This window comes from Chiloscyllium plagiosum, unplaced genomic scaffold, assembly GCF_037043375.1.
Source record: "Chiloscyllium plagiosum isolate Xiang-an unplaced genomic scaffold, Cpla_swu_hap1 HiC_scaffold_18, whole genome shotgun sequence".
NCBI lineage: Eukaryota > Metazoa > Chordata > Chondrichthyes > Orectolobiformes > Hemiscylliidae > Chiloscyllium > Chiloscyllium plagiosum.
The window spans coordinates 17,166,411-17,186,884 of record NW_028270156.1 but is presented as its reverse complement, the minus strand read 5'-3'; the positions used below and the strand labels follow the sequence as shown (position 1 = coordinate 17,186,884).

Below are 20,474 nucleotides of genomic sequence, written 5' to 3'. Positions count from 1 at the left end.
TGATGTACAGTGTGCCAGGATGACCGGTGGCCATATTTGTAAGGGACATCTTGCCCTGATGTCCGGTGAGGATGACCGGTGGCCATATTTATGAGGGGCATCTTGCCTTTATGTACAGTGTGCCAGGATGACCGGTGGCCATATTTATGAGGGGCATCTTGCCCTTATGTACAGTGTGCTGGGATGACCGGTGGCCATATTTGTGAGGGGCATTTTGCCCATTGTGCGTGGCCCGGTTGCATGCCCTGCACAATGATGGCGGCCTTTCCTGAGTTTGCCGCCCCCCCCCCCCGCTGTGTCACGTGTTTCCGGTCGGTGGGCCGGGTGAAGGTAGGGCGGTTGGAATTGAAGATGGCGGCGCGGAGTCAGGGCGCAGTCGGCAGTGGTGGTGGGCACTGCCACTCCCGCCTCCTTCTGGCCGTCTTCCTCAGCGCTCTGAGGAGTTCGCTGGGCACGACGCACTGGATTGTGACCGAGGACGGAAAGATTCAGCAGCAGGTACGGGCCGGCGGCTGACGGTGCGTGAGGGGAATGAGTGTCCCTCTCCGTGATTTCTCTGTCGTTGTCTCTCTCCCACACGCACACACTCTCTGAGCTGCTGCTGAGGCAGGCCGAGCCGGTGCTGGACAAGTTCGTGTGTGTTTTGTTTGACGAAGCGGGCCTGCACTTGGCACCGTGGAGGTGAGAGGCCATTTCGCCGTGTCACCTGTGCGGTGCCTTGTTGCTGTTCCCCCCCCCCTCCCTGCCCACTGGGCGGTTTCACTTGCTCATCGAAACCTGTGGTGAAAACCCTCATGATTTGTGAGTGACTCCGGCCTCCACTGTGCCCACCCCCGTGACTGAAGAGCAGGGTGGCATGGGCGCCCACCGAACTGGCCCTTCCTTTATCTTAATAACAAAAAAAACCCCAAAGAATTGCGGATGCTGGAAAGCAGAAACTGCTGGAAAAGCTCAGCGGGTCCGGCAGCTTCTGTGGAGAGAAATCAGAGTTAACATCGAGTGACCCTTCCTCAGAACTTCTGGGTTTTTTTTTCTTTCTTCAGCTTGTAGTTCTTGCCCACATCTGGGTATGTCACATGCAATGTGCCATCACGCGATTTCAAATCAACATTCTCTGCAGCTTAGAAGAACGTGGGGAGTAGATGCATGGTAACATGAGGGTTCACCTCTAAGCGACACACCACCCCCAACTTGGAAATATACTGTTGCCAGGGGAAATCAGAACTTACTTCCTCCCACTCTATGGACATACCTGCTGCATCAAAACTGCAACAATTCAGGGTGGCTCATTACCATATTCGAGGGCAGTTTGAGATAACATTATTCCTGTGTGTTTAGATTAGATTAGATTACATACAGTGTGGAAACAGGCCCTTCGGCCCAACAGGTCCACACCACCCCGCCGAAGCGCAACCCACCCATACCCCTACATTTACCCCTTACCTAACACTACGGGCAATTTAGCATGGCCAATTCACCTGACCTGCACATCTTTGGACTGTGGGAGGAAACCGGAGCACCTGGAGGAAACCCACGCAGACACAGGGAGAACGTGCAAACTCCACACAGTCAGTCGCCTAAGGCGGGAATTGAACCCAGGTCTCTGGCGCTGTGAGGCAGCAGTGCTAACTACTGTGCCACCGTGGCGCCCACAAATTTCAGCTTGTTGCCAGATTAGTTGTAGTGATTTCCCCAGAGAGGTGATCTGTCATGTAGACCTGTTTTGAGTGGTCATTGTATCATTTGCATTGAGCACCTTGATATGGTTTGCCCTGAGTGATTATGTAGTCACCTTTGTGGGAGACATGGCCTGCCTCTCTAAATACTGTGTCCTGGAGGGTGGTCTCTGTATTAATGAGTGTAGCATGACTAATGACCACATTGCTTGAGTGTTTGTCTAGTCATCACTTAGCTGTCAATGATTCACATCAGAAGCAATTCAAGCTTATGAATTTACACTGGATAAGTGAAGAGACACTCACTTTTTGCTTGTGTTGTCTTCCAGACAACGGCTGAATCTCTCTATTCTGCTGATCAAAATGTGGCATTGGTACTTTTGATTTCAGAAAGTCATGATGCAATTAAAACTCCAACTGCCATTATTTATGCACTGTGCTCCAGAATGCTGTTGTTTTAAAAGAAAATCACATTCTACATTTGTGTTTAGTTTCAGATTATATGACATAGAAGCAGAAGCAGGTCATTCAGCCTGTCAACCTGTTGGAACAATGCTGTGCAACCTGAAAAGATTTACAAGGATGTTGTCAGGGTTGGAGGATTTGAGCGATAGGAAGAGGTTGAATCGGCTGGGGCTGTTTTCCCTGGAGGGTTGGAGGCTAAAGGGTGACCTTATAGAGGTTTATAAAATCATGAGGGGCATGGGTAGGATAAATAGACAAAGTCTTTTCCCTGGGGTTGGGGAGTCCAGAAGTAGAGGGCATAGGTTTAGGGTGAGAGGGGAAAGATATAAAAGAGACCTAAAGGACAACTCTTTTACACGGTGGGTGGTACGTGTATGCAATGAGCTGCTAGAGGAAGTGGTGGAGGCTAGTACAATTGCAACATTTAAAAGGCATTTATATGGGTATATGAATAGGAAGGGTTTTGGAGGATTATTGGCTGGGTGCTGCGATATGTGGTGGCATGGACGAGTTGGACTGAAGGGTCTGTTTCTGTGTTGTATGTCTCTATGACTCTGTAAGTCTTCTCTGCCATTCAGTGAGATTATAGCCAATCTGACAGTCTTCAACTCCACCTTCCTGCCTTTTCCCATAACTTTTGATTCAAAATCTGTCTACCTTAACTTTGACTAGTACTTAACAGCCCAACCTCTACAGCTGTCTGAGTTAAAGACTTCCGCGGATTCATTACCCTCTGAAAGAAGAAATTCTGCCTCATTTATTTTCAGGAGATGACTGCTTTTTCTGAGATTATGCCTTCTGATCCTACACTCTCCCAAAACAAGCTACAACCTTTCTATTAGGAGAAAGTGAGGACTACAGATGCTGGAGATCAGAGCTGAAAATGTGTTGCTGGAAAAGCACAGCAGGTCAGGCAGCATCCTGAAGAAAGGCTCATGCCCGAAACGTTGATTTTCCTGCTCCTTGGATGCTGCCTGACCTGCTGCGCTTTTCCAGCAACACACTTTCAGCTACAACCTTCCTACACATACCCTGTCGAGTTCCCAAAGAAGTAGTTTAACAGGATTTAACAATTTCCATATGTAAATGTAAAATCTACATTAGAGTTACTTCAGTGAATTTATCTAGGCTTGGCATGCATAATTTAAGGTAGTCAGAAAAAATGCTTGATAAGTATCTGCTTTGCATGCAACCTACTGAGTAACTGACCCTCTAAGAGTCAGTATTAAGTCTGATGCATGGTAAGTATGTTTGATGTATTTTAGCTGAAGTATGAAAGTCCTATGGTAAATGTGATTTGATACACCTTGGAAGCAGTAACAAAATAGGTAATCAATGAATGGCAGGACACTAGGAAACCCCAAGGGATCTTGAGTGCCTGTCCACAGATCCCTGAAGACGACAAGACGGGTTAGTTAAGATATATGGCACAGTTGCCTTTATCAGTCATGAGAGCAAGGAGGTGATGGTGGAACTGTGCAGAACTTTGGTTAGGCCTCAACTGCAGTTCTGTATGCGTTTCTGATCGCAGTTAGAAAGGACGAATGTGATTGCCCTGGAGGGTGTACAGAGGAGATTCACAGGGTGCTGCTTGGAATGGAACAGTTTAGATAAGGATGGCTGGACAAGATCAGGTTGTTGACTTTGGAGCAGAGGAAGCTGAGAGAGGACTGGATTGAGGGGCATAGCTAGGCTAGATAAAAGGCAGCTGTTCCCCTTAGTTGAAGGATCAGTAACAAGAGGACATAATTCCAATTTGAAAGGCAGGAGGTTCAGGGGAATTTGAGGAAAAATCTTCACCCACAGACTGCTGGAAATCTGGACGTTTTGGAGGGTCATAGAGGCGGGAAACCTCAACCTTTTAAAAAAAAATACTTGGATGAGCACTTGAAATATCAAAACATTTAAAGCTATGGGCCAAATGCTGGAAAGTGGGACTACTGTAGATTTAGAGTAGTTACTTTGTTGATGCAAACTCGATGGATCAAAGGGCTTCTTCTGTACTGTGTGATTCCAAGGTGTGGATTGACCTGAATCTAATCAATTATGAAAATGCTTGTTTTTGTGTTGGTAAATCAGAGACATCTCAACAAATGTTTTGTGTGAGGTAGTTTTTGAAATACAATGCAAGAAGTTGAAGTGTCACACGTAGATATCTTTTTGATACTATAATACTATGGTATTTGGATTTTCTGTGACAGATTGACCTTCGTTATAGAGATCAACTTGCAGAAAAGCACACTGAAGCATTTCAGTTTCTTTTCCAGTACCTCTCCATGGAACAAAAGAGTAGTTCAAATAGGAAAATAATTTTTGTACGGTATCAACCAAGGAACAATATAAAATTGATATAACTGCTTTTTTCTTTATCTTTTAAAACTGTCAATTTCTAAACTCAGTTTCCTAAAATCTTGTTGAAAAGTGCTGAGTTGTTCCTGGCAAAATAGTCAATAGCTATTACAATTTGATTTGGCATGGGGCAATTTCAGATGTTTTTAACATTTATTAGCATAATGTAAAACCTAGACTTGGTGACAAATTCACAAATTTCTGCATGTTGAGAAATGAACTTTTAATTGTAGTGGGAAACTTAATCAATTAAAAATGTCATAGTTTCACCTTGTATTGGAATTGATGGCATCAATAGGAGCACCTTTTTGATTGCACCCTTTTGTAATATTGTCTGTAAACTAGCAACCTATATGCCCTGTGATTGATAACCTTGCAAGTTTGGTAAAAGTAAGTTGTGCACATTGACTGGAGCTTAAACCATGCTGGAGTAATATCCAACGTCATTGCTTGGGTGGTAACCTGACACACTGAGTCACTACTTGAAAAGTAAATGGATTTTACATTCCATAGTGGAATTAGAATCAATGGGCTTCAAAAATTAGTGACACATACATTTCACCAGCTTACCCCCCAGACAGTAAAACAGAAATAGTTCTTTGTCCCAAAACTATCTGGTCCTTATTCACAATTGCTCAGTATGTTAAAATATTGTGAGCCATTTGAAGTTGTAAGAAATCAAATGTATTTTACCTGTACCTTTGCATATTGAAATAATCTGATTTTAACCTGAAATAAATCTAATTAAATGGTTAAATTTTACACTTAAAAGGACTAAAAACAAATACTCAATTCAGATCTTTTCCTGCAGCCTTTTATTTTCTCACTCTGAACAGAATTATTCATAACTTGTATTTTTGAACTGATTTTTCAGCCAGTATTTAAGTGGGTTGAATTCTGATTACCTTTGGAAATATGTACTGCAAATTTATCATTTATACCTAAATATAAATGTAAGATAAGGGCAGCATGGTGGCTCACTGGTTAGCACTACTGCCTTAGAGCACCAGGGACCCGGGTTCAATGCCATCTCGGGTGACTGTGTAGAGTTTGCACATTCTCCATGTGTTTGTGTGGGTTTCTTCTGGGTTCTACGGCTTCCTCCCACAGTCCAAAGATGTAAGGTTAGGTGGCTTGGCTGTGCTAAATTGCCCATAGTGTCCATGGATGTGCAGGCTCGGTGGATCAGCCATGAGAAATGCAGGGTAACAAAGAGAGGGTCAAAGGTGGGTGGAATAGCCTTCTTCCACACTAGGGATTATATGATTCTATAAAGATCATTTCAACGTAGGCAAAGCACAGTACAATGCTGATATAGGCAATGTTAAGTAACAGTACGATCCAGTCCTAATTTCAATCTGACAAAATGACTAAGTGCACAAATGTGGCTGGCACAGCATCTTTATCTGCAAGATCAATGGCTTGAACTTTCTAATAGTATGTCTTTTTGTGTTGGTTAACTTTAGCTTCTCAATGTCTGAACGTACCAAAGGGAAAACTTGATGGTCTCACAACCTTTTTATGCAAAATTTAATAAAATGAATGTTAAGTTGAATTGAGCTACCTAAATTAGTTTTGCAAAGCAGAGAAGTTTGACTTTATTTTGCATTCCAGTACCAAATTTAACTTCTTAATATTTATGAAATTTCTTGGCAATTTTGCTTGTGCAAGATCTTGACACAACTGTTCACAGAATCCAGCTCGGGGGAAAAATACTTTTTTTTTATTTGAACAAACCAGATTCTATGCGTAACAAATGCTCATTGATATTGACTCATAAAGTATTTCGTGGCCCAACTTTGTAAGCGGCACAAAATGCTGGCTGCAGAGATTTAACAGGTTCTCGAGTGTAGGTTTCCTCTTTTCTAATGCCAGTTCAATTCGCTACAACTACAATGGATCTATGATGTCCAAAAACACAGCAGCAACAGACTGTTTGAAGCTTTCATACTGATTGTGAGGCAGGACATGAAATACAGAAAGTTGAAACCCTTGTACAGAATGCAAAGTAAAGATTGGAAAATAATATGGGATTATAGATGAAAAATATCAGAACAAAATCTTTAAAATTACATGTTAAGTTTTAAGTCTTCTTAGGGAGTGAGATTTCAGCTTGTAAAATTCATTTTACAACACTGAGAGGTTGTTCAGTAATTAAACTTTATATGCTGGTTCAAAATTCAGTTACTCCTGTATTGAACAGGCCATAACATTTTCATTGGTTTTTGCAAAGCAATTCGGTCAGTAGTAGAGGTTCACAATGAATCAATGATTTCAAGACAGCAACAGTATATCCTGGAGAGGAGCAAGCTATTGCTGACAGCAACTTTAAAATTCCACATTTCATATGTGAGTGCCAGAAGTTGCTGTCAGCATTGTGCAGTAACATCAGCGAGTACTGTTACCACCATTATTACTACCCAAAATTTCAAGCAAAACAATGGCCGGCATCGAAAATCTTTAATTTGTAAGACTAAAAATAAATGTTGGAAGATTTTTAGTAAAGCTGATTTTTTAAAGTGAATATGTTTAGTATATGTCTCCCACTCTATTTATTCAGTGCACTTACATGGTTTAGAGTAATCTGACTTACTTTTGTGATTCTGCCAGTTTAGATAGTTGCTTGGCAGTGCAAGTATACATTGAACTGATTTGCCTTCTGAGTGTTTTTTCCAAACCTGATTGGAAGCAGCTGGTTGCCAATTATCACTAATCTTTGACTAAATAGCTGAGATTATATCATAGTTGAAAAAAATTTAGGCTGAATTAAATGTTCTCTCATGCTAATATATACGTTAATATGTAAATCTGCACTCTTAACATTACAAATTACAGAGGAACAACACTGGCATCTACTAAACAATGTGGAAATTTGCCTGGTCATGTTCTGTTTCCAAAAAGCAGGACAGGTCTAATGCAATCACTTGCAACCCTCTCTGTCTACTGTTGTTCAGCAGCAAAGGTAATCAACAGTGCTATCAAGTGACATTGGCAAAAGGATAATCAGTGTGGGTTCTGTCAGATCATTTGGCTTCGGGCCTCATTATGGCCTTAGTCGAACGTGGACAAAAGGGCTAAACTCCAAGTCAGCGCATTTGCAATCTGGTTAGGAAGATGGTTATAGGTTTTGGAGGTCATCGTCATCTACTTCATCAATGATTTTTCTTTTGCAAAATGTTCACTACCCACTACGGCAAGAATTGATCAAGATTTTCTTTTTCCCAGAATTTGCACCACCAAAGTAACAAGCAATGACTGTCTCCAACAAGCAAGAATCTAACCATCGCCCTTTAATGTTCAATGACATTACCAAAATTAAATCCCCACGATCAAAGTCTTGGGCATTGCCATTATACTGGTCCAGTCAAATAAATGCTGTGCCTACAAGAACAGGTCAGAGGTTAGGAATTCTGCAGCAAGCAACTCACCTTTGTCACCCTAATGAAATATTCTCCACTTGCTTGGATTGGTTGTAGCTTCAACACTCAAAACAAAACTTTTATCATCCAGAACCAATTGATTCAGATCCCATCCACCAATTCAACGTTCACTCCATTCGGATCCCATCCACCAATTCAACGTTCACTCCCTTCATCATTGACATGATGTACAATGCAAGATTCCTTTAGGAGCACCTTGCAAACCTGTGTCCTTACTACCTAGGGGGAAGAGGACAGCAGGTGAATGGGAATACAATGACATTGCTATTCCTTCACTGTTGCTGGGTCAAAAATCTAGACCTCCCTTCCTCATAGCTTTGTCATAGACAGAGGTGGTATAAGACGAGCCCACACTTGCAGAACTCTAAACAAAAATATGTGCTGTTTAGATGTGTTAACGCTTGCTGAACAATCCCAGCTATACTAGCAACAAGTTTACAGTTAGCAGTGAAGTTTTGAAGCTTGTAGTGTGGCTCATTTCACTTGCTAGCAGTGACATACATTCACTGAGCCGTTCTCTAGAAACAAAAGGAATGTGTTCAAGCTTTGTCTTTGTTCTTGAATTATCGTGGAGCCTATAATTCCACTTTACTCACACCACATCATTCGGTTCACTTGACAGCTAGTGGTATTTCTCCTGTGGTAGAAATAGTTGTATCTGTATGAAATTTGGTAATCTTGTGTTGTCCTGTTGAGTGTGAGATGAAAGGCTTTGGAAACATATCTGTCTTCATAAAGTTCTGTCTTTCAAAGACACTTTGTAAAAGAAAAGGAAGGCAGGTATCTCCTGTCTCCTAGCCAATGTTTATTCCTCTATCAATATCATATTTTTTTAAAAAATTATCTGATCATTACTGCTTTGCTGTTATGGGAGTTTGCTATGTCCAGTTAGGTGTTTTGCATTTTCTACTTTGAAACTTGATTAAACTTCAAAAATGAATGATTTAGCTGTAAATTACTTTGAAATATCCGGTGCTCCAGAAAGACACCATATCGGTGCAAATGTTATATCTCAATCTGCACTATCAGAAACAAGTTTTTTGATTGTAATTACTATTTATAGGACAGTGTTGTGCAATAATTGGTGAGTGTGTTTCCCCAGGTTGCAACAGTGACAGCACATCCAAAGGAAGTCCTGTACATGCTCTTTTCAAAGTCAGCCCTCCAATGTTTGGTCGAAAACATTGACCTCAAATTGCAGAAATATATATGATAAACTCTTAAGTGCTTTGAGGGTATTGAGGTCTAGCTGAATGCAAGTTATTCCATACTCTGGATTTATAATGCTGTTTTAAAATGAAGTGAAAAGACTAAACATATTTGTAGTGTTGAACAACGCATTTTGTTGATGTTCTTGTTAAAATACCTTGCCCTTCCAGGCTAAACTAAGTAGACTGGGCACTTTTCAGGGCCAGGAGTCATGTTGAGTTGTTTAGGAGTTTGCACAGTACACAGCAAAAAACCTGATCGGGGTAGCCACTGAATGGCTTTGTTGTGCCTATTTTCACATCAAATTTGCACAGTGAACAAATAGCTCGAATCTTATTTACAAAGTTGCCATTAGCCAGTCTTACTATGAAACAATAGGAATCCCAATATGTTTATTGACCAGTGAAGGTGAGTTTGCAGAAGGGGAGACATGAGTAGAGTGCCCTTGGCTGACTTTTGAATAGGTCATTGAGTGCAGATAGCTCACTTGACTTCCATGTTAAATGTGAATTTGAACATGACCTGGAGCCCATGAAGATAAACAAGTGAGGATCCAAGCATGGGGAACAGATTATCTTCATATCAGAAATAGGCAAATAATACGAAGTTGAGTGTTATTCCTTCAAAAACACACTTCTCATAGAAGCCAACAAAGACACTTGTGGCATCTGGGCCTATTAGGGATCAAATGACAAAACCATGTATTTGGGCATTCTTGATATTGTTAAAGCTGAATTCATAAGTTCAATGAATACTGATTCACGCAGTAATGTGGGGGATCTAGATTACCATGCTGCAATGATGTCTATGCCTTTCTTGAGTGTTACATTGGTGAATAGGCTAGTAATGTCAAATGAGTACATGGATTCTGCTTGCTCAAAACCAATTGTAGCAATTTATCCAACCATTTGTCCAGTTCACATTGTGCAAAACTAGCTATAACTAAAATTGGGCATAAAGTGACAAACATTTGTACATCTTGAGCAGCTTATGTATGTGGATGCAGTGAGCTATGAGTATGACCCTATTGTATATAAATGCTGAGCTCAAGCACAAGTCCTGTAAACTATTTCTGAGCTTGCTTTAGAGTAAGGCTTGTCCATTTATGCTAAGCAAAAGGTCTGATCAATACACATTTGGACCTGTCATATTAAGAATAGCATGTACTTTGTTGATATAGCCATGCTAATTAAGGACGACTATTCCAGTCCCTTTGTCAGGGTTACTGATTCAAATGTCTAGGTTTGCTTTTGCCCTCTCAATGCTGTATTCTTGTTGGGTATGAACATCAGACAAGTAGTTGAAAGTATCCATACACTACATCAGCTGGCCGTGTCTTCCAAGGATTCACTACCTTCAGTGGACACTGATTTTGTTGCCTTACAAGAGATGAGTTCAAAGTTTCTTCTTGATAAGATGAAAGATGAACACTCGCCAAAATTTAAATCATGCGCAAGAACAAACTCCTTTTAGACAGTACAGAGCCTGAAAAATATACTGCATGTTTGGTGACATTGTTAATTACATTAGCAATGTGCTTCCACTTAATTGAGTTTACATCCAGACATATTTTGAACAGGTCCTGTTTATGGTGTAATCATCGATTGAAACAATATAATGGCTTAAATGGACCAAATCAAAAACTGGAAGAAATTTCTTTGTCAATATAGTTGAGAATACTGCAAACCTACATCCACAGATCATTTTGCTCCATAGGATTGATACAGTTCCATGCATTGCAAAATTGGCCTTATCGGCAACCTCGTTATTAGCACCGAAACCATTTGTGCATTGTGCAAACTTAATGCTAAAATAGGATACATCAGAGCCATCCTGCAGGATAATGGCTACCCTCAGCAGATCATTTCTCTCTATATATTGTGTAAACTCCTGAATGGTTCTAAGCGAGCCACTCTTAGTCCTGAATAAAATGCATGTTCTCAAGTTTAAGGGTACTGTATCTCCAGAGTTTGAGCAGCAGGATGTTTCCCACACTGCTACAATGCATTAGCAATGTGAGTAGTATTCAATGCTAACATTGTTGCTGCCTTCAAACTGCCTGTCACACAAATGAGTAATGTGGTATATGAATTTAGTGCTGGTGAGATGTCAGTTACATATACTAGTCTTTGAGAGATACAGCTTATCAAATCAAATAGCTATCTCTTCAGCTGTTCACAATAAGCAAGGTACTGACATTTTTCTAACTAGCCCTCGCTGCCAAAATTTGAAAGAAAGCAAGCAAGTTAATGTCCATGTCTTATCAATCTTTGCATGTGTCAGTTTGTGAAGGGTGCATTTAGGAAGATGTAGAGTTATAAGTTAGCAATACGTATTTCGAATTGTCGTTGAAAGATAATTCGTTTGGAATAATATTTCCTTAAGTATGGAAATCATTCTCATTGAATCTGAGATATCCAATCAAGTAAATTGGAGACTTTAGATAGTTTGATATGTATGATGTATCCCTGAATTGTTGGACCTGATTTTCAGCACACTAACCCTGGTGACAAAATTTGAATTATGGCTGGGATGTTATAACAAAAGCAATAGGAGATTGGGTATGAAGTTATTAAGTGATAAAGGAGCAAAAAGGGAGAAAAACAGGTCTTCTGCTACAAGAAAGATAAGATGGCATTAGAAGCTGCTTAAACCTTCCTGCAGGTGAAAGAAAAACCCCTGACGAACTTTAACAAGAATCCAAAAGCCAGGTTGATTGAATTAACACACAAATTAGACGTGGAATTGCCTGCCAAATCTAAAAAGGAAGAAATAACTGAAGACCACGTGCAGCATTGGGCTTGATTAGATTAGATTGCTTACAGTGTGGAAACAGGCCCTTCGGCCCAACAAGTCCACACCGACCTGCCGAAGCGCAACCCACCCATTCCCCTACATTTACCCCTTCACCTAACACTACGAGCAATTTAGCATGACCAATTTACCTGACCTGCACATCTTTAGACTGTGGGAGGAAACCGGAGCACCTGGGGGAAACCCACGCAGGCAATGGCAGAATGTGCAAACTCCACACAGTCAGTTGCCTGAGGCGGGAATTGAACCCGGGTCTCTGGCGCTGTGAGGCAGCAGTGCTAACCACTGTGCCGCCGCTTGATGGAAACAATGGATGGAAATAGAACTAAAAGATTGGAATTTGAGGAAAGGGCACCAGAAAGAGAATTTAAGAGCATGGAATTGCAGATGCAAAGGAGAGAGGGAAAAAAAATTAAACTTAGAATGATGCAATTTTTAAAAAAAGTTAATTGTTGATGCAGACTCAAGTGGGAAAATCATAAATCATAATCCAAAATCCTGTAAGAAAATGTTTAAATTTGTACTGACCCTGCCAAACGTTGAGGCAAAAGCCATGAAGGCATTTGGTATAGGTTTGCTCGCTGAGCTGGAAGATTCATTTTCAGACATTTCGTCACCATACTAGGGAACATCAGTGAGCCTCCAGATGAAGCATTGGTGGTATGGCCTACGTTTTCTTTGTGTTTAGGTTTCCTTGGGTTGGTGATGTCATTTCCTGTTCTTTCAGGGTGTGGTAAATGGGATCCAAGTCGATGTGTTTGTTGGTAGAGTTCCGTTTGGAATGCCATGCTTCTAGGAATTTTCGCGGGTGTCTCTGTATGGCTTGTCATAGGATGGATGTGTTGTCCCAGTTGAAGTGGTGTCCTTCCTTATCTATATGTGAAGATACTAATGAGACTGGGTCATGTCTTTTTGTGGCTAGTTGATGTTCATGTATCCTGGTGACTAGTTTTCTGCTTGTTTGTCCAATGTAGTGTTTGTTACAGTTCGTGCACGGTATTTTGTAAATGACATTAGTTTTGCTTGTTGTCTGCATAGGGTCTTTCAAGTTCATTAGCTGCTGTTTTAGTGTGTTGATGGGTTTGTGGGTACCATGATGCCAGAAGCAATCATCCCAACATCCAAAAACAAAACTGCATTAGATCATTATTTAAATGAGCCACCACACTCTGCAGCACAGAGGAACTACGAAGCGCAGAGGAAAATCACCTATACGGTGTATTCAAAAAGAACAGGTACCCAATGAACACAGTCCACCAATTTCTCAGCAACAAACCCAAACAAGTAGACAAAACGTATCCAGAAACCTGAGCCACTCTCCCTTACATCAAAGACATCTCAGAAGTGACTGCCAGACTACTCAAATCTCTTGGCATCAAATTGGTATTAAAATTACAAAATCACCACATGACCTTAATCAGAGTCACAGAGATGTATAGCATGGAAACAGACCATTCGGTCGAATTCATCCTTGCTGACCAGTTATCCCAACACATCTAGTCCCACCTGCCATCACCTGGCCCATATCCCTTCAAACCCTTCCCATTTATATACCTATCCAGATGCCTTTTAAATGTTGCAATTGTACTAGCCTCCACCACTTCCTCTGGTAGCTCATTCCATACATGTGCCACCCTCTGCGTGAAAAGGTTGCCCCTCAGGTCTCTTTTCTATCTTCCCCTCTCACCCTGAACCTATGCCCTCTAGTTCTGGACTCCCCCACCCCAGGGAAAAGACTTTGTCTATTTACCCAATCCATGCTCCTCATGATTTTATAAACCTCTATAAGGTCACCCCTCAGCCTCCAACCCTCCAGGGAAAGCAGCCGCAGCTTATTCAACCACTCTCTATAGCTTAGATCCTCCAACCTTGGCAACAACTGTGACACTGTTACTTAAGAACGGGGCAAAAATTAACCCAGGAAACAACACACCTGTCAGCTTGACAACGAAAGTAGGAAAACTGATGGTGGCTATACTATGAGAAAAGGTAAATATACACTTAAAGAAAAGTAAGTTAACATTATGCAGTCACCACAATTTTCATAAGGGAAGGCCATGTGTGACCAATTTAGTTGAGTTCTTTGATGATGTGACACAGGCAGTCGATGAGGAGCATTTGTTTTATTCACACATGGGATGTGGCCACCTTCAGAGAATCATATATGAGAACCGGACCTTCTGCTTCTGCACTCCCCTAAAAGTTGGGGAATACAGACACGCTGGTGTCTCTGGCCAGGTCAGCATTTATTGCTCAGAGGGCAATGAAAAGTCAGACACATCGCTGTGGGTTTGGAGTCGTGATGATGACAGATTTCCTTCCATGAAGGACATTAGTAAAGTAGATGGGTTTTTCCAACAATTGACATTGGTTTTGTGGTCATCCTTAGACCCTTAATTCCAGATTCTTTATTGATGTCAAATTCCACCATCTACCATGGCAGGATTTGAACCCAAGTCCCCAGACCATTAGCTGAGTTTCTGGATAAGCAGTCTAGTTATAATACCATGTGGCCATTGCCTCTCCATTGCTGTGAATCTCATACATCTGGACTTCCAGAAAGCTTTTGATACGATGCCAAATGGGAGGTTGCTTAGCAAATCAGCGCTGTTTCGGGATTGATGGATCCGTGGCATCATGGATTAAAAGTTGCCTACAAGATTGGAAACATTGTAGGTATAGATGAGCATTTCTCAGATTGAAGACAAGTTGAAAATGGTGTTCCCCGGGAATGATGTTGAGACCCTTGCTTTTTCTGCTTTATATAAAATGGTTTTGAGAAGAATGTTGAGAGCAAAGTCTTTAAATTTGCAGATGATACTAAGCAAGGGAGAATAGGGGATTGTGAGGATGATGCTGATCGACCTCAGAAACAAGTTCACCAAATGAATTTCAATACAGAGAAATGTGAGCGATTGCATTTTGATAGAAGAAACATGTAGAGACAATACAAGCTCAATGGTACAACTTTTAGAGGAGTACAGGAGCAGAAGGTCCGTGTTCTGGCATATGATTCTCTAAAGGTGGCCAGGCAAATTGAAACAGCTTAAACGATTCTTGGGCTTATGAATAAAGGCATAGAACATAAAGCAAGGAAGTCATGCTACGCCTCTACAAATCATTGATTTGACCACATTTGGAGTCTTGTGTTCAGTTTCTGGGCACCTTATTTAGGGAAGGATGTTAAAGCTCTGGGGAGAGTTCAAAGGAGATTTGCTAGAATGAGGGATTTTAAATACAAGGAAAGATTAGAGAAATTGGGCTTATTCTCCTTGGAACAGAGAAGACAAAGGGGCGAAGAGGATAATTCAAAGTATTTGGCATGTGTTTATTAATTGTAGCACAGAAAGCAGATCCCAGATTTAACAAGTTGTATGTTTAATTGTGATATAGAACATAGAACAATACAGCGCAGAACAGGCCCTTTGGCCCTTGCTGTTGCGCCGACCTGTGAACTATTCTCAGCTCGTCCTCCTACACTATCCCAAAATCATCCATGTGCTTATCTAAGGATTGTTTAAATCTCCCTAATGTGGCTGAGTTGACTACATTAGCAAGTAGGGATTTCCACGCCCTTACCACACTCTGCGTAAAGAACCTGCCTCTGACATCTGTCTTAAATCTATCACCCCTCAATTTGTAGTTATGCCCTCTCGTACAAGCTGATTCATCATCTGAGGAAAAAGTCTTTCGCTGTCTACCCTATCTAATCCTCTGATCATCTTGTATGTCTCTATCAAATTTCCCCCCTTAGCCGCCTTCATGCCAATGAGAACAGACCCAAGTCTCTCAACCTTTCCTCATAAGATCTTCCCTCCAGACCAGGCAACATCCTGGTAAATCTCCTCTGCATCTTTTCCAATGCTTCCACATCCTTCCTGTATTGGGGCAACCAGAACTGTACACAATATTCCAAGTGTGGCCGCACCAGCGTTTTGTATATTTGCAGCATGATATTGCGATTCCGGAACTCAATCCCTCTACCAATTAAACCAAACACACCGTATGCCTTCTTAACAGCATTATCCACCTGGGTGGCAACTTTCAGGGATCTATGTACATGGACTCCAAGATCCCTCTGCACATCCACATTACCAATCTTTCCATTGACCCAGTACTCTGCCTTCCTGTTATTCTTCCCAAAGTGCATCACCTCACATTTAGCTACATTGAACTCCAATTGCCACCTCTCAATCCAATTCTGCAGTTTATCCAAGTCCCCCTGCAACCTGTAACATTCTTCCAAACCGTCCACTACTCCACCACTTTAGTGTCGTCTGCAAATTTACTAATCCATCCACCTATGCCTGCATCTAAGTAATTTATAAAAATGACAAACAGCAGTGGTCCCAAAACAGATCCTTGTGGCACACCACTAGTAACTGGACTCCAGGCTGAATATTTTCCATCAACTGCCACTCGCTGCCTTCTTTCAGAAAGCCAATTTCTAATCCAAACTGCTAAATCACCCTCAATTCCATGCGTCTGCATTTTCTCCATCAGCCTACCATGTGGAACCTTATCAAAGGCTTTACTGAAGTCCATGTATACCACGTCAACTGCTCTACTCTCATCTACATGCTTGGTCACCTTCTCAAAAAACTCAATGAGATTTGTGAGACACAACCTGCCCTTGGCGAAACCATGTTGACTATCTGAAATCAAATTGTTGCTTGCTAGATGATTATAAATCTTATCTCTTATAATCCTTTCCAAAACCTTTCCTACAACAGAAGCAAGGCTCACTGGTCTATAATAGAAATACATTGTATTCCTGTCCATGCATTATATCATCTAAATTATTATTGTTTTCCCCGCAAGTATACTTAACTCAATTCATCCCATTTTGGTCTGTGATTGTCCTGAAATTGTTTATTCTTTTCAATTATTCCTGCTTCCTTTGCCACACCAAAATGTGATTTCAGCTATGTGATGATCGCTGGCAGTCAAACATTGCCTGAACTTTCCAATTTCTCACTCTTTCAAATTCACTGATAATGTATGTTTCATGTTTTTTTTCCCTGATGTAGTAGCCTGTATCCAGAAACAGTCTGTTATCAATTGCACTGTTTTGTTTCATAGGGTGCTCCCCACTCTCTTTGTAAATGAAGCTAATTCAACTGCTTTAGTTATTTAGCTTCCACTTGAAAGTAAGAATCGCCATCAACCCATGGGCGAAGTTCCCAGGAATCCTTTCAATTTTAAAAATATCACTTTCTATGCAATAGATCGTTTCCCCTTTTGGTATTGTATTGTTATCTTGCTGGGGTACTTAGTGCCTTTTATTTCATCTCCTGAAACAGGTGGTTTCCTGATGCTTGCTGCAAAGTTCTACCCCACACTTGTTTTTGTATTTCATTTCTCAAAATGTCTTTCATCACTTCTTAAAGGCATTAGGGGCATTATTTGAAGCGCAACAACTGAACATAAATGTTTTGTGTGCCATTACTTGTTTAGCCCAGTGATACGAGGTACCTTGCTGGTCAATCCAGTCTGCTTGTCCTCAAAGCCATTGATACTCATTGATGGCAATATTTAAAAATTTCTGTAGTGATTGGCTCCTTTCACAGCAATCATGTTTGTCATTGTATGTCATTCCACATGATGCATTCAAGGCCTCAAAATCAATATAAACAGTGACAACGCATTCTACAGATTAGACTCAATATTAATTCAATGAACGTTTGGAGTTATTACTGCTACCAAAACAATTTATCAGTGAATGTAAGAAAAGTAATTGCATTATTTAAAAATACACTTTAACAATCTCCAAGTTGTATCCCTGTTGGTCTGATAATAGATCCCGATTTTGCTCAATGTTTTACTCCAAGGTAGAATAAAAATAAGTTATTTGTTTTCTAAAAAGTTAGCAAGATGCCAAATTTTTAAAAATTAATTCACTGGTTGAGGGCATCGCTGGCTAGGCAGCATTTATTGTCTACCCTAATTGCCCTGAGGGCAGTTGAGTCAACCACATTGCTGTGAGTCTGGAGTCACATGTAAGCCAGACTAGTTGAGAATGACAGTTTCCTTCCGTAAAGACATTATTGAACCAGATGGGGGTTTTTGACAATCGGCTGTTGGTCATCATTAGATTCCTAATTCTACATATTTATTGAATTTAAATTTCCGTGGCAGGATTCAAACCCAGAAGGTTATCTGGATTAACAGTACAGCTCGGTCATTGCCTCCCTGTGACTTTGTAACTGAGATCATTTTGAATAGCATCTTATTTGTGTACATAATGCGCGAGCCTTCACTTCAGGCTTGGATTCTAAGTATCAAAACAAATCCATAGATACAGGAGAGCAGAGGTAAGCCTGAGCATTGCAAATGTTTTTGAAGGTGACCCCTACTACAAAAGCTTGAATCTATGTACTTTTCAAAATAAAGAGGTATTTGTTTTTCTGTTTGGAGCATGAAGCTTCTTGAACTTCAGATTCAGGACAGACCCTACCGTGGGATGTTTCCATTATGTGATCCACAAGCAATACAGGATTTAGCGTTGTTCAATGCAGCAGACTTGATCAGGGAGCTTAAGGGGATGGAACCTTTAGGCGGTAGTGATCATAATATGATTGAATTTACTCTTAAATTTGAGAGGGATAAGATAGAATCAGAGGTAATGGTATTACAGCTGAATAAAGGCAACTACAGAGGCATGAGTGAGGAGATGGGTAGAATTGACTGGGAAAGGAGGTGCAGTGGGAAAGAAAGTGGGCCATAGAATCCCGACAGCGTGAAAACAGGCTATTCGGCCCAACAAGTCCACACCGACCCTCTGAAGAGTAATCTGCCCAGATCCATTCCCCTAACCTATAACTGTACGTGTACCCCATACTAATGCACCTAACCTAAACATCTCTAAACATTATGGGCAGTTTAATATGGCCAATTCATATAACCTGCACATTTTTGGATTGTAGGAGGAAACCCATGCAGAAATTCGACCGGGGCTGGAATCGAACCGGATCCCCGATGCTGTGAGGCACCAGTGCTAATCATTGAGCCACCGTGCTGCCCACATTGGCAGGAATTTCTGGGAGTAACTCAGGAGACACAGCAGAGATTCATCCCGAGGAAATAGAAGCATGGTATATGGAGGATAAGGCAGGGATAGCATAAAAGCAAAAGAGAAAGCATATAATGTGGCAAAGGATAGTGGGAAACCAGAGGACTTGTTAAAGTACCTACTCGAGACAGCTCAAAGAATCCCTAAAGGAAAGGTTGGTAGGTATAGGGAATGCTGGATGACTAAAGAAATTGAGCGTTTGGTTAAGAAAAGGAAGCATATGTCAGGTATAGATAGGATAGATTGAGTGAATCCTTAGAAGAGTTTGTGAGAAGATTTGTAGCTCGGGTGCTCGTTGTTGTGGTTCTGTTCGCCGAGCTGGGAATTTGTGTTGCAGACCTTTCGTCCCCTGTCTAGGTGACATCCTCAGTGCTTGGGAGCCTCCTGTGAAGAGCTTCTGTGATCTTTCCTCCGGCATTTATAGTGGTTTGTCTCTGCCGCTTCCGGTTGTCAGTTCCAGCTGTCCGCTGCAGTGGTTGGTATATTGGGTCCAGGTCGATGTGCTTATTGATTGAATCTGTGGATGAGTGCCATGTCTCTAGGAATTCCCTGGCTGTTCTCTGTTTGGCTTGTCTTATAATAGTAGTGTTGTCCCAGTCGAACTCATGTTGCTTGTCATCTGCGTGTGTGGCTACTAAGGATAGCTGGTCGTGTCGTTTCGTGGCTAGTTGGTGTTCATGGATGTGGATCGTTAGCTGTCTTCCTGTTTGTCCTATGTAGTGTTTTGTGCGGTCCTTGCATGGGATTTTGTACACTACATTAGTTTTGCTCATGCTGGGTATCTGGTCCTTCGTCCTGGTGAGTTGTTGTCTGAGAGTGGCTGTTGGTTTGTGTGCTGCTCGGAGTCCCAGTGGTCCCAGTAGTCTGTCTGTCAGTTCAGAAATGCTCTTGATGTATGGTAGTGTGGCTAGTCCTTTGGGTTGCGGCATGTCCTCGTTCCATTGTCTTTCCTTTAGGCATCTTTTGATGAAATTGCGGGGGTATCCATTTTTGGCGAATACATTGTATAGGTGTTCTTCTTCCTCTTTTTGCAATTCTGGTGTGCTGCAGTGTGGTGTAGCCCTTTTGAACAGTGTCGGAAGACTGGAGGTTGGCTTACGTGGTACTGTTTAAGAAAGCCAGGGGACTATAGACCAGTGAACCTGATGTCGGTGGTGGGCAAGTTGTTGGAGGGAATCCTGAGGGATAGGATGTACACGTATTTGGAAAGGCAAGGACTGATTAGGGATAGTCAACATGGCTTTGTGCATGGGAAATCAGGACTCTCAAAAATGATTGAGTTTTTTGAAGAAGTAACAAAGAGGAACGATAAGGGCAGAGCAGTAGATGTGATCTATATGGACTTCGGTAAGGCGTTTGACAAGGTTCCCCATGGGTGACTGGTTAGCAAGGTTAGATCTCGTGGAATACAGGGAGAACTAACCATTTTGATACAGAACTGGCTCAAAG

At 41.4% G+C, this 20,474-nt stretch overlaps 1 protein-coding gene across 4 annotated transcripts in view; it reads left to right on the top strand.

The window, feature by feature from the left end:
- Nucleotides 1–329: 329 nt before the first annotated feature.
- Nucleotides 330–20,474, top strand: part of ttc17 (tetratricopeptide repeat domain 17) — a 95,052-nt gene continuing 74,907 nt past the window's right edge. For 3 of the 4 annotated variants that reach the window (XM_087996320.1, XM_043705479.2, XM_043705477.2), the window contains exon 1: nucleotides 330–498. In XM_087996320.1, the coding sequence (XP_087852446.1) occupies nucleotides 352–498 (147 nt within the window). In that variant the 5' untranslated portion in view covers nucleotides 330–351. Of the gene's footprint in view, nucleotides 499–13,874; nucleotides 13,943–20,474 lie in introns of those variants that run through there. The other variant, XM_087996321.1, reaches the window with a different exon arrangement.